Consider the following 14,512-nt stretch of genomic DNA (forward strand, 5'->3'; position numbering starts at 1 on the left):
CCGAGAGCGGGCGGGCGGCAGGCGGGAGAGGCGCGGGCGGGCGCGCAGGGAGGGGCGGTGCGGGCCGGGCCGGGGCCGCGGGCGGGGTCTGGGGGAGCGCGCAGCGCCCCCGGCGCACCCCGGGCGGGAGGCGGTGCGGGCGGGCGCGCGCAGGAGCGCTGCGAGCACGGGCTGCCTGGGTCGGATACGGTGCGGGCGGGCTCAGGAGGGGCGGAGTCGGCGGCGGAGAGTGATTCGGGCGGGCGTAACTGCGAACTTTTGTTTGGTGTGTTGTGTGAGTTAGTTTCCGCCGCCGGGACAGAGGCGCCGGCCGGGCTGGGCCGGGCTCGGGGAAGCGCCGCACGGTCAGAGTTGTTTTGCCAGTTGCCGCGGCCGAGTCGGCTTCCCGACCGAGGGGTGAGAAGTACCGGCGACAGCAGGACGAGCCCGCGGCCCGGGGAGCGGGGCATGCGGGACTTGAAATCCGGGCTCTGAGCCGCCGAGCCCCGCCAGGGAAGCGCCGGGGGGTCTCGACGGAGCCATGGATCCTGGGCAGCCTCAAACGCAGCAGCCGCCGCAGGCAGCGCAGCCCCCGGCCTCGCAGCAGCAGCAGCCGCCGCCGCAGCCCCCGGGCGCGGTGTCGGGGGCCCCGGCCGGCGCGGCGCAGCCCCCGGGTGCGGGGCCCCCTCCGGCGGGGCACCAGATCGTCCATGTGCGGGGCGACTCGGAGACTGACTTGGAGGCGCTGTTCAACGCCGTGATGAACCCCAAGGGCGCCAACGTGCCACACACGCTGCCCATGCGGCTGCGGAAACTGCCCGACTCCTTCTTCAAGCCGCCCGAGCCCAAGGCCCACTCCCGCCAGGTGAGGGGGAGGGAAGGAAGGGGCCCGCGCCGCGGGCGGGCGGGGGGCGTCCCGGCCGGGCTGGGTTCCCCCTCCCCGCCGCCGAGCTCCTCCCGGGGGAGGCGTGTGGGGGAGGGGGCCGGGGCGGGAATCCGCGGGGCCGAGCGAAGCGGGGGGCGCCCGGCCGGGGCTGTCGGGGCGCTCTCTGCCGCCCCCACACCCCTTTATTTGTTCTTCCTCAGGGGCAAGGCTGCCTCCCGCGCCCCGGGACTCCGACAGGGCCGGGACCGGGACCGGGACTGCGACCGCGGTGGGAGGGCGGGCGAGCGCTGGCCCCGTCCCGGTCTCCAGCGGGGCCTCGAACTCCACATCCGCTCCTTGGCTTTCTCGGCCTCACCGGGAGGGCGGCAGTGGGGGTGAGCCCCTAAAACTTGGGTGAAAATGCTTTGCCGTCCAATTCCCTGCCATTTGTGGAGGGGGGCGATGAGTTGGTGCTAAACCTACACCCCCCTCGCCCCGTCAGACAATAAATATGGATGTGACTTCTCCACCATTTCAGCGCGGCGCTGGGTAGAGTAGGATTAACCCCCCACATACACACACACGCACGCACGCACATCCGAAGTTGATTCCCGAGCCAGACGCCAGGTCTGACGGCGTCCAGGGTCCGCCGGGCGCAGCGCCCGCATCCAGGGCAGCGGCGGCAGCCTGGGAGCGGGGCTCGGAGCCGTGGGGCCTCGGCCGTGCCGGCCCGGGGGAGGGAGGGATGCGGGGCAGGGCCGCGCAGGCAGCGGGGGAGGGATGCGGGCAGGGCTGGGAAGGGGGCGGGGCAGCTCCGGGGGGAAGGGGCGATGCGGGGGTAGGGCCGGGGAGGAGTGGGGTGGGGGATGCGGAGCAGGGTCGTCGCTCGGTGTCCGGGTGCGTTTGGTCTTAAAGCAGAGGGACTTAGGTACCAAGACCTAAGTGCTGGTGTGAATACGAGCGAAAGCTAATGCTGTTACCAACTTTTTGGTAGGAGGCTGTGCCTACCTAGTGGAGTGTTATTAAGTAATGAACTTGGTTGCTAAGCTATAAAATAGGTTTTTTTTTAATTGGTTATTGTCACTTTATCTGTGTAGCCAGTAAGAGGGAAATTCGCTGTGTACTGGTGCCTGGTACCCGTGTTGTTAAGAGTCTGTCAACATTTCCATTATTAAACTTCTGTTTTGAACGATTTATAACTTGACTTCAGAAGTTCATTCCAGGCTGAACCTTGGCACGTACTCTCCCAGCCTAGGAGTTAATTCATTTTCCAAATACTCAAAACAGCAGTCTGGCCTTCATATAGGAAGACTGAGAAGAAAATTGAAAGGGGTGGAGCTGAACTGCTTCTGTAGTTTTGCTAGCTTCTGAGTTGCAGACCTTTAATAACGTACTGAAATCCAGTAAGGAATAAAGGGTTTATGTATAGTCTTCTCCCAACGTGTGCAAATCTCATTGCGGTTCCATTGTGTACAAATCTGAAGGGGTAGGCATTCATCTAACACTTGGTGCTGTGTCTTGTTAAATACAGTAAGTGCAGTTAAATAGCTATCGTGTTCAACATATGTGATGGTCAGACAACTTTTGGTTGTACTTTTAAGCTTAGCCTTATATTCCTTGTATATGTTAGTCTTCGTCTGGAAAGCATATTTAGTTGGATCACTGTTCCTTGTACCACTCAGTGGTTCCTAAAACATAAACTGGAAATCCAGCCAAAGCAAGATCATTTGCTTCATTGTGGACTGTCTTTTAAAATAAGACTGTTTTCATTTTTCCTTTTTGTTTAGTTGTGCCACATAAACATTCTGCTTAAAGAAAAGGTCTCTATTTTCTGTAATTCTGTGATTCTAAGGAATTAAAGTATTGCAAATCCACTTGATTTACTACTTGGCTATTCTAAATGAGTGCAAATGCAAACTAATTGGTTTCCAGTTGAATACATGAAACTTTGCATGTGCTTACATACAGATGGAGTGAAGCAGAACTGTATGTAAGAGTGTAAGTGGGGCCTCATATGGTGCAATGTGTTGTGTAGAGAGGTGTGACAAGGACTGATACATGCATCTCATTATAGGTGTCAATGTTGTTCTGATCTATCTATAAAACCAGTTAATTGGTAAATATATTTTTAAAAGCCATTTTTACTTTAATCAAGTTTTCAGAGCTGCCTTTTCTGTTCCATGTTGGACGTGAATTTACTACTGGCAAGGACGTTCTGTGTACTTATGACTGGTGACTGCGGTGAATGGGTTTGTGAGTCATTTTTGATTGACTGGTTCAACTGTTTGCTGAAGCTTTGCTTTGGATAAAGCATGGACAGACTCTTTATACCCTTAAAAGTTTGAGTTGTTAGGAAATGTTATGTTCAGTCTTCTTGTATGGGGTTTTTTTTTATGGTTGAATTTGTGAGTCTTCCTCCATTGGAACTCACTGCTGCCAGTTGGCATTTCACAATTGCTTTTCTCTTTGTGTGATCTTTTAAACCCCTGGGGGGGGGTGGTGGTGGTGGTGTGTGCATGTACTTGAACCTCCACACCCCCACTTGAGCAGGAGAGTGGGAAATTAACTCCTCCAGCAGAAAGTGGGTGTGATGGTAGTGAGTGGGGGTGCAGTCCAGTAACAAACCACTCAGTGTGCTAAATGAGGTCTGCTGACTGCAGGCAGGTTAGTTCTTAAACCTGCACTGAGGAGTAAGAACTTTAGTTTTCAAAATAAAGCTAAGGGCTCTCAGCACATACAGTTAATATTTCTTGACTTGCACAAGGGCTTTTGTGATGCTAATTAACCAAGCTATGTGGAGGCTTGCTTGAACAGTAACTACTGGAAAATAAGCAGAACTTTAGAACAACTGAGCTATGAATTTCTCCTGAAACATTCATTTAAAGTGAAATGTCTTCTGACAGCTGCATTTCTGCTGAAATATAAGAATCTTAATGGAAGTAATTTCACTCCTGGCAGGCCAGCACTGATGCCGGGACAGCAGGAGCCCTGACCCCACAGCATGTCCGAGCTCATTCCTCTCCAGCATCACTGCAGCTGGGGGCTGTTTCTCCAGGGACACTTACACCCTCTGGAGTAGTGACTGGACCTGGAGCTCCATCTTCTCAACACCTCCGCCAGTCTTCTTTTGAGATCCCTGATGATGTACCTTTGCCACCAGGCTGGGAGATGGCTAAGACACCATCTGGACAGAGATACTTTCTTAAGTAAGTAAAATTTCTTTTCAATTAGCTGTATCTCTGGCATTTATTTTTTTGTTGGGTTATATGTTTTGTTTTTACAATCTTAGAATTTGAGTAAATTTCATTGGGTTTAAAATATGTATTTTTAAAAACATGCTCCTGATTTTAGGGGACCCTACCACTTCGATATTTCTCCCATATCACCTCTGCTGTTTCTGAAAACTGTATGGTACTCTGTGAATATTTGTCCTATCTTAATCTTAGCTGAAGAATGTTATCCATTATATTGTGTACTAAAAATCAGTGAAATGAGCATAGTGATTCTTAAACAATGAGACTTTTGGATTTGCTGAACATTGTCAGCGTTGTCCTGCAGGTCAAGATACAGTTTACCTGATTTTAATAATACAGATGTAAAAATACAGAGTTAACTTTAGAGACTATTGTAGTAATAATATGTCAGGACTTCTTATGTTTTGATTAAGGACAATTGTTTAAATACACAACCAACTTGCAGATCTTCTTAAAAATGTTTATTGTTCCAGTAGCAGTGGTATTTCCATACAGAGAAATTAGATTTTTTTTCTTCTCAACCAAAAAGAGGTTGCAGTAGTTGTCTGAAATTATTTGAGCCTGAAGGTTCCTTTTTGAGAACAGTCATTCTCTATTAGAAGTGTGAAAATAAGCATTAGCTATAGATCTTGAAGATGTGGTATTTTCTTTGGTGAAGTTTTACAGATCAGTGTGTTCTAGAATATGAGCTCTTCAGCAGTCAGAAGTAGAAGGTTTTTTTGAACTGTGTAAGTTTATGCCATTTGAGACTGTAGCTCATTGAACCTTGAGGAAAGAACAGAATGAGTTTTGAAATGAAAAGCAGACTTTTGTTTTGACTGTGTTAGTGAGAGCTCTTAAAGAGCAGCTTATGAAGCATGAAAAACAGGTATTTATTTAATTTTTAAGTTTTACTGCCACAAATGTTTGGGTTTGATAGCACTGTCAATTTTACAGAAAACAAAACAGTTTAAGAGATTAAAAATGTCTTCCTGCTCTTCTGATGAATTTTTTTAATTGTGCTCATCTAGGTGAAATCAGAGTGAAAGATTTATTCTTGGAAAGCTTCTTCTGCAGTTTGATTATTACCAGAAAAATCTGTCCTTTTTCTTCTGCAAGTTTTTTTGTCCTTTCTTGGTGTCCTGGTATCCATTTCAAAGGGTCAGGTTTCAGCAAGAACAATAAAGAGCCTGAGACTGGAAAGTACACACAAGTCTGGCAAACTCATCTGCATGAGCAAGATCATTTGTTCTCAAGCAGACATCCAAAGTAAATGATTGAAAGAGCTGCTAGCTGTGAAGGATGTGTCTTGAAGGGGAAAGGAGTGGAAACAAACCAGGTTGTTAGGAAGAAAAATAAAGGCTGTACTTTTTGAACCTCTCCCTGCTGGGTCACATGCTGACCTTGGGAGATTTTAAACAGTGTAATGGGCTGTTTCCTTTTGGCTTTCCTTGGGTGATGCTGTGATGGGAGAGTAATGAGGACAGCTCTGTTCACACTTGTAGAACATTTGTTCGTAAAAAGGTTGCTTAATGCTATCTACAGGTGAGATCCACCAACTTCATTGGAGTTCGTTAAGATACGTAAAAAGCATTTAAAGTACTAGCAAAATCTTTGCTCTGTATGTGTAGGAAATTCAAAGAAATGTAAGACTTAGTTTTGTGTAGCAAGTTTGTATAGTAAAAGCTTTTTTCAGTGGTGAGTGGTAGGTTCTGTCTCACGCCTGCTAAAGCTCACATCTTGCCTGGTTATACCTTTAACATTTGCTTGAAGTGTGAGTACTAAGATTTCTGATTCTAAATACATTTGATGTGGTTCCTTCTACCATATGCAGATTTTTGGTGTCTCTTCCAAGTATTCAGCTCTTTTTTTTGGTTGGCTGCATCGCTCTTTGTTTCCACTTGCTCTGTTTTGTAGCCATTCCATGAACAGTCTGGTAATCAGGCTCTAGAAAGATCTTTGCAGAATAGGTAACAATATTAGATTTTTTCCAGATGTCAGTAAGCCTTATGGTTATAGTTACCATAATATGCTGCAGTGCAAAGAGAATAATATAAAACTGAGTACCATACTTAATACACTCTGGAATTACAGTCACTTCCACTAGTCAGTGGGTCAAGCACTGCAAACATAGTAGTTCATGCAAAGGTGTATATGGGAGAGAAAATACTTAATCATCTGTGTGTGTGTGTATATATATAGATAGGTAGATGCACAGAGCTCTTTGGCTAGACATTTTACATACACACCCCGTGCATCCATACATATTAAGAGAAGGTGAGAGTGGTACTATCGAGTTTGAACCAGAACTACTCTTGTAATTTAGTCTGTCATCTGGAAAAAACCCCCTTACATATGAATGCCCAACATATGATTTACCAGGATTCCACTCATTAGCACTCATCTCCCTGTTATGAGTAGTACTGCTGAGTTCAATTTTCCGTTAGTGATGATTTTGAGCAGTGGGTTAAGGCCTGCTTACTCTACAGCTGGTAAAACTGTTTTGTATTGGTACTGCTCCCTCAGTGGAGCTCGTAAGTTGAGACTTGCCTGGTTACTGAGTGGTCACATCTGAGTCATCTCTCGCTGGTGTGCGGTAGCTTTAGCCCATTCTTAAACATACAGTAAAAAAGCCGAGCTTGGTTTGTGTGGTGATGTCAATTGCATTGCTTTTTAACCGCTTCCTGTTAGCCAGCTGCTGCTTGACATTTCGGTGAACTGTGCAGACAGATAGGGGATCGCTCTCGAGGCAAAAGATAATGTGCCATGGGAGTAGCAGACATCATCTTGCAGAAAGAAAAAACTAACTTTGCTCAGTTTTAGATTTACTCTTGAATCATTTTAAATTAGACTTACGCTTTTAATTCTTACAGAGCTTGTGTAATACCTCTTCTCATGTTGTAGTGTGAGGAAAAGTTAACTGATCGTCCAGCAAACAAGTCTTGTAATTATTTTTCCTACAGGAAGTAGTTCTTGCAAGCAGTTTATCAACAACTTCCTATTTTTTCTGTGAAGTGTTGAATGACTTCCTGAAGGAGGCCAAGGTGGTTTTCATTAGTATTTGTGGGTGTGTTTGAGGTGTTTATCCATCTGGCAGAAAAAAAGATTGCTGTTACACATTTCTCGTGCTCCATACAGAGGTATGGCGTTGGATGTTATGAAACCAAGCCGTTTTAAGACAACAGGGAAGTTTGTTGCTATGATTTTTGGTTTTGGTTTTTTTTTTTTTTAATTTCCTCATGTCACACATGAAAAATATCCAGTGATGCTGTTAAATTTCTCTTGCATCCTGTTTTTACCCCTGACTGGAGCTACCAATATCCTCTGCTCCCCTCGGTCTCCCCACCCCACCAAAGTAATCTTAGTTTTCAAGGACAAAGATGTTAATTGGAAAAACTGCAGCCACAGCTGCATATTTTATTGAATAGCTTAATTTACTGTGGAAATACATATTCTGAGTCATCAGTATGACTTCTTGTGTTTATAATTCTATAGTTCAGGCAAGCTGGTCAGTAAAATAGCAGTATTGTTGGAAGCCAAAACTGCAGCCACTGCTTTTGATGGGCTTCTGTACTTTCAAAGATCTTCGGTTGCTAAATTTATTTGTAATATGTCAAGTTAGTTGCATTTTTGTATTGATGATTTGACTATTTAAGAAAATACTCAAAAGATCAAAGATCTACCTAGAAAAAGCCATGAAAAAAAAGGCACTGTGGACACTGTCAGTTTAAGAACACAGCTGAAGGAAAAACATTCGTTAAAACACTTTCAAGGGAAAGCTTGCTGTGGTATGTTTTTGACAGTTTAGGGGAAGACAGTTACAGTACTACTAAGTGTATATTTTTCCTTCTGCCTCTTACTTTGAAGAGTCCTATGAAAGAGCAATAACACAAGTTATTTCAAATTCACAATTCTAATGAAGATTTTGATATCTTTCAAAGGGCCAAGGAAGAATAAGGGCAAACCTGCCTCATTTGTGTTAGCACTGAGACTGGGCATCAGTGAAAGCAGTGGCACACGTTTTCTTGTGTTTGGTCAAACAACGATATCCGTGCATTCAATACCCTGCTGCACAAGGTGATTTTATAAGACTATTCAAAAAAGCATTTTAGTAGATATGATTTCAGGTAAACAAAAAACATGTCTTGTGTTTTCACTAATGTATTTTCTTTTTATTTATAAGCATACTGACATTTATTATCTTCAGCAGAAAATAGAACTGGAGAAAATATAGCACCTGTGGCACCTAGTTGGAAGTTAATAATTAAATTACCTCTGTGGATTTTTTTTTTTTTTCTGAAATTAGTTGTTGTTCTGTACCTGTCTTCTTCCCATGGGTTTTGTCTTTCACATTATCTCTCATAAAAATAGTCTTTGTGCTTTATAGTGTCTGATTTGGGGGTTATATGCTTTAGGTATCTCATACTACTTTGTAGCACTGCTTTCCTATCTCCTGAATCAAATTTGAGATCAGTTTTATTGGTGATCTGAAAACTTTTTATTATGTTGAAAGCTGTAATTGTGACCAAGTCTTAACCAGTCTTTTATAATTAAAAATATTAAAGTATCTCTGTTTAGTAATAAGAAGAGTCTTCTAATACAGGTTTAATCAGAATTTCATGTTTAAAAAAAGATGCTTCTGCAATTCTGCTTAGTAAATATTTTGTCTGGTTATATTTGATTTAGAGTGGTAGCCTTTAGCTCTGTGGGTGCAATTACATTGCAATGGAACTACCTCTGTTTTCTGAGGTCTTGACTTCTGAAGACAAAAAAGAATTTGATATAAATCAAGATGAGTGTCTCCTGGATTTTTATCCTTTTGCCTTTTATTTTTCCGTATGTGAAAGATGGCAAAGAATTACAGTAGTGGGGTTTTTAGAAGTCATCTGGTTTGTAGCATAGGGTAGTCTGTAACCCATCGGTCACATGATGAAAATTCCTGCTTGATAGAAAGCAGTAAAATAATAAAAGAATGTTAATTTGAAAATTCCCGTGAATGTAAGACTGGGCACTGCTACACCATATTTTTGCAAAAAGCTTCTAATGGGTGAATGCTATTGAACTGATCGGTGGCATGTTTAGGTAAAATCATACCAACTTTCACAAGATTCATCTCTTGCTCTCTGATCTGTCTCCTTCTGGAAATGAAAAAACCCAGTAGCTTTAAAATTTGAAATGTAAAGCCACCATTTATACTTTGCTCAATTTCCCTCTGCAATTGTGGCACAACAGCTGCAAATTTTTAAAAGCTGACACAGCAAGCAAGTTGGATTTTTCACTCTGTCTGGTTTTAGACTAAACCCTCAGTGAAAGTAACTTATTAGCACTGAGAGTGCTGAAATATTTAACATCAGGACCTAAATTAAGTCACATGTAAAATTAAAGCAGAGTTCCTGTTGCTCGCAAAGAAACATGTTTGCATATTGGACGTAAGCACTGGATGTAAGCACTTAGGGGGTGATGCCCAGGAGAGCAAGAAGTGTTGCTCAGGGCCGAGGTACAAGATTAACTGTGAAAACTAGTCTGAGTTACAAGTGATCTTGATTAAGACTAGACACTTCTCCTCTGCAACCAAGCAAAGAAAAAAACCCCAAAAATGAGGTAAACATCAACAGAGGTCTGTCAGCCAAAACTAGGGATGTTTGTCTTCTTTTTTATGTGGCCAGAGCACTTCATGTGTTTATCTTCATAGCTGGGAAGAAATTCAGATGATGTAATTAGATTTAGTTTAACCTTTTAAAACTGATAGCTGCTCAGTTCTTGTATTGTGTCCTTGTGTTTTTATACATTCCAACATACTTGCATTCATTGTTTGTACAGTTCTCGTATACCTGTGTAGTAAAACTCAGTAATGGTGGAACTTGCTGTCTTTTGCTATTTGAGTAAATGCTGTTCCTTTTTTTAAGGTGTGGTTTTTTTTGTTTTCTTTTCCTTTTTTTTTTTTCCTCTCCCCCACCCTGGCAACAAGCTGTGAGTGATTATGTAAAGGTTGATATTTACCTGACTCAGTTTCTCATGGAAACTCTAAAGAAAATTTCACTTGGTTAAATGCAAGAAATTCACAGGAGATTTCTCTGAGTAGCAGTCCTCTGGTAAGTGCCCCTAAGATACAGGCAGGGTACCATGTAGTTGGCCCAAGAGAATGATTGATAGAATTGTATCTAGGGGAAATTTAAGAGCATGGTTAGCATGATGGGAAACAAATTCTTGGGGGAATGTTGTATTGGAATGTTAACAGATAGACGCCATGTACTAGCTGGACACTGTCCCCCAAACAGTTTGATAAACCTGAATTTGATGTCAGGCTCTATTGGGAAATTTACCAGATGAACCGTGTTTTTTGTTGAGCATTTGAATAGGAATCTACAGCATGGGGGAAAATTGCTTTTAATACAAAAACAGTACCTCATAGCTGCTTTTTGCTAAATAAAACTTGGAGCTTTATTTGGAGAACAAAAGTTTTTGTAAGGCGTGACTAAGCTGTGTCGCTGTTTCGTGGCCTCCTGAAGTGCTTCTTGGAGTCTGTTTTCTGGGATTCACTCTGCTGCTGTTTTATTTGGCTTTTAACTAAGTTACTTCAGGCTGTGTTTCAGGCAAGTATTCTAAATTGCTGGTTAAGTCAAGGTAATAATATAAAGCTGCCTTGTAAAGTAAGACTTTTGCCAGTATATTGCCTGTCAGTCATGTCAGTTGCTATGGAGACAAAGCTGTCTTGAGAACAGTCTTGGACTTTGCTTTAATTTTGCTAATGAGGCTTTGCTGTGCCGTAGTGAAAGACCAGATCCCTTATGTTGAGTCTGACATGCTGTTTGGTAACTTAGATTGGTGTAAGGGGTTCAGTATAGTACTGATCATTACACTGAGGTTGTGAAGCCAGTTTTTTTCTGCTGAATTGTTTTATAGGAAAGTCAAGTAAAGGTCATTTACTGTTGTTAGTTTATCTCCAGTGAGTTCTGATTTATTGGGAACTTTGTTGGAAGTCTGTCTGCACTACACAGATTTGTTTAAACAGTGTTCCAACTTCAAGGATGCCTTTCCCTTTCTGATTCCCTTGTTGCAAGTAAACTTTTTGCTTTTACTGGATGTGTTACCAGTTAGACATCTATGCCTGAATAAAGCATCTGACAGCAAAGAAGCATAAATTTATAGGCCAAATGGAATTCTTTGAGTCAAGGAAATAAATGCAACTCACAGGTGTACTTTCTTATTGGATCTCACTTCTCAAGTTTTTTTTTTCCAATTTGTTGTACTTATTTGAAAAGCTTGGTTGGCAAGTCCTCTGCAATTACTTTGATTGCAACATTTCATGTAGTCTCTTTGTAATGGTGAAAAATAGAGTAAAAGAGAAATTTCTTCCTGTGTTTGCTGACTATGCTGTTGGTATAGTTAATATGGTTAATAGACCTAAATGTCCAATGAACACGTAATTCAGTAGTGATTTTTATTTACAAAACTTTTGTCACTCTCAGAGCAGCCAGCTTTGCATGAATTAAGGATGTGAAATATATATACTTAAAAAGGTGTAATCTGTGACAGTTGCTTTGAAGTGTGTTCTATGCCATCTTTAGAGGTCATTTTTCTATATATAAGAAAAAAGTGATACTGTGCTGTAACTGGAGTTTAGGTGTCCATTGACTTCTGTGGTGGTCTTTGGGTCATGATGAATTGTACTCATTTAACAGTGAAATGTTTCAAATACTTCCAGGTTTTAGTGAAAACAGTTAATAGCACATTGTGTGGTTACAGGGTTGTGTATGCAAGAGCCTGAATAAAACTGCCTGTGTTCTAGTTCATGTATGGATAGATTTTTGACAGCTTTTTGTTATGCTGCTGTTGACAGAATTATGTTACCATCAGTGTGGACCTGTGTTTCATTTTTTACCTTTGATCTCTAAACACATGCATGGTTAATTTCTGTCTGTGTATATCACTTACTTCTGGCCAATGAGTGTAACATTTGAACTGAAGTAAGCATTCTCTTTCATAACAGGTATTTCAGGTTTTCACTTTTTATGAGATTTAATTCTGAAATTAAGCAGAGCTAAGATTTTGGAACCGAATAATTAGTAAGTAACGAAGGGCAGGAACTTTCAGATTTGTAGTGTTAGAACTGTTAATCTTTATGATTGTGAGGGTTTGGCTTTGTCTTTTTATTTTTCCTGTAATGACTAATAACAGGAGAAAATCTATTGGATATTTAACAATATCCTGGTAATTTAGACACTGGTTAGGCATAAGGAAAAGAAAAAGTGAAACAGACCTTAGCATAAACAGTTAGTTAAGAATTAACATTTTAGCATCTGTGTAGCAAGGTCAAAGGAAGTCTTAATTACGTGCTTTTAAAAAAATAGTTTTCAATTCAAAATTGTCCCCATTTTTTATTACGCTGTCAGATGGGTCCTGATATGATCAGCTCTGTGTTGTGCAAATTTTTTGAGGAACTTTGACAGTTCATTGTTTTCTTAATGAATTAAATTTCAGTTGTATGTGGTAATGTATCCAGGAAAAATGATTCAGTCAATCAGCTTCACAATTGTGGTACCCATTTTCCGGCTTTCGGTTTTAGTGTTGCATTGGAGTAGGGAGCAGGGAAGCAGAAGGGCGTTGCCTTTTTTTTTTTCTTCTGGTGCAACTATTTGTGTAGCTTTTGCTGACAGCTTCAATTTGAATCCTTTTTATGCTGTGATGGTGAGCAACTCAGAGATTGCGTATGAACTTTAATTGATTCCTTTGCTCTGCAATCTTGTTGGAATAGAAGTGTAGTAGGCTCCTGTCTGTGCCAATCTTTACCTTTTTAAAATGGCCTCAAATGATGGCTCTCTGAAACATAAGGGGGAGGATTTCAAGTGGTTTCCAAGCCAAGGTAACAACTAACTTACCAAATAGTTGAAGGACTTGCAATAAAGTGAAAATTGCTGGCATTTGTCATGGATAAATTTTATGTAAATCAGTTCATGGGAAGAATTCTTTTATCCTCACAAGAAACTGTTGAGCTCTTGTTTTGTTCATGCTAACATGCATGCATGTTCATATGGAATTTATTTGAAATACAGGAGATTCTAGTGTTGATGCTTATTAATTACTTTGCCAGGATCTGTGAATAATTTGCCTATAACTTCATAAAATTCTTTATGTGAAAGATACAAGCAAACCGACAGTTTTGCTAATGTGTGGTGCTTTTACTTCTTAACTAGCTTGTGTAACTAACTTCTCTCCGATTTGTCCTGATAAATATACTTGATTGTTATTGCCCTTTCCTGCAGCTGGGGCATGAACTTACCAAACCTTAGAATACTTTACTTGAAGTATATAAAAACTGAATGTGACCATTCAGTTACACACCCACAATCGATTAAAATTTTCCAGCCTCAACTATCACATGCAGGTATTGATGCACATACCATGTCTCTTCATCTGGTCAAACTGCAAGATACACTTTAGATAAAAGGTGTTATTCTATTGTATAGGATGCAGTTCAGTTCTTGACTTCTAGCTAAAAATCTTGCCTGTTCTGCAAGTTGCAGAAGAATAAAGAAGATGCAAATTCTTGTAAGCAGACTCCAAAAAGTTTTATTAAATTAATATATACGGACTGCAGTGCAGTAGCAACTGGTGCTGTCACACTGGGCTTTATACACAATCCTTTCATTTGCACTTTGTTAGGACTAGTAGGTTTTTATTTAGGTTAGTATAAATCTTGCATACCATTTGAGGCAGTATTTCTGCTAAAGAAAAGACCATTTATTTGTCAAAGCTATTAGGCTGTTTAGCTCATGTTGATGCCCAGCATTTTAGATTAGCGCTAGTGGATCCTACAGCAAGGCAGAGCTGCAGAATCAGATTGTAGTGTTGTGTTGTTTATCATAGAGGTGTCTTTCTAAGTAACACATGTAACGTATACTTCGAATTATCAGGTGGAGGAAAAAAATCAAAAGGTAATATGTGATAGAAGTGAAGCTAAAAACCAGCAATACTGGCAGTAGGGATGCAGTAGAAGTAGCTATGCTGTTCTCCCTAAGTCTCCTCTTGCTGTTCCTGAGATGTTGGGGATTTTCAAGATGTTGAGTTTTAAAACCTAGCAACTGCTGGGCCCTGCCAGTGTTGCTTTCGTAAGAGAGGCTGTTAACAGCATCACTTGAAACTGCCCCCATTTACACAGAGTCCAGGTGCCTGTCCAGGTAACTGTCTTGTTGCTAGTAGTGGTCATGAGCAAATTCCTTGGGAAGACTAAGCAGGGCAAGCATATACTCTTCAAGCAGATACTCTTCTCTGAGAGCTCTCCTGGCTTCCAGCTGTCCTCCAAGACTTGTGTTGTCTCCCCTTGAGGTCCCTTTTAGCACTGGCTGCATGCTTTGGCAAGGAGCCTGTCTCAACTGGTTGTCTGTCCACTGCATGAAGAAATGTCTTCCATCTCTTCTAATCTTGGCTCCCATCA

At 41.9% G+C, this 14,512-nt stretch overlaps 1 protein-coding gene across 8 annotated transcripts in view; it reads left to right on the forward strand.

Annotated features, from left to right (window-relative positions):
• The first annotated feature begins 203 nt into the window (after positions 1-203).
• Positions 204-14,512, forward strand: part of YAP1 (Yes1 associated transcriptional regulator) — an 85,101-nt gene continuing 70,792 nt past the window's right edge. For 4 of the 8 annotated variants that reach the window (XM_032099244.1, XM_032099246.1, XM_032099245.1 and 1 more), the window contains exons 1-2: positions 206-844; positions 3,803-4,050. In XM_032099244.1, coding sequence (XP_031955135.1) covers positions 521-844; positions 3,803-4,050 — 572 coding nt within the window. In that variant the 5' untranslated portion in view covers positions 206-520. Of the gene's footprint in view, positions 845-3,802; positions 4,051-14,512 lie in introns of all 8 variants that reach the window. The other 4 variants (XM_032099249.1, XM_032099251.1, XM_032099250.1 and 1 more) reach the window with 3 other exon arrangements.

Source organism: Corvus moneduloides, chromosome 2 (assembly GCF_009650955.1).
Source record: "Corvus moneduloides isolate bCorMon1 chromosome 2, bCorMon1.pri, whole genome shotgun sequence".
Classification (NCBI taxonomy): domain Eukaryota; kingdom Metazoa; phylum Chordata; class Aves; order Passeriformes; family Corvidae; genus Corvus; species Corvus moneduloides.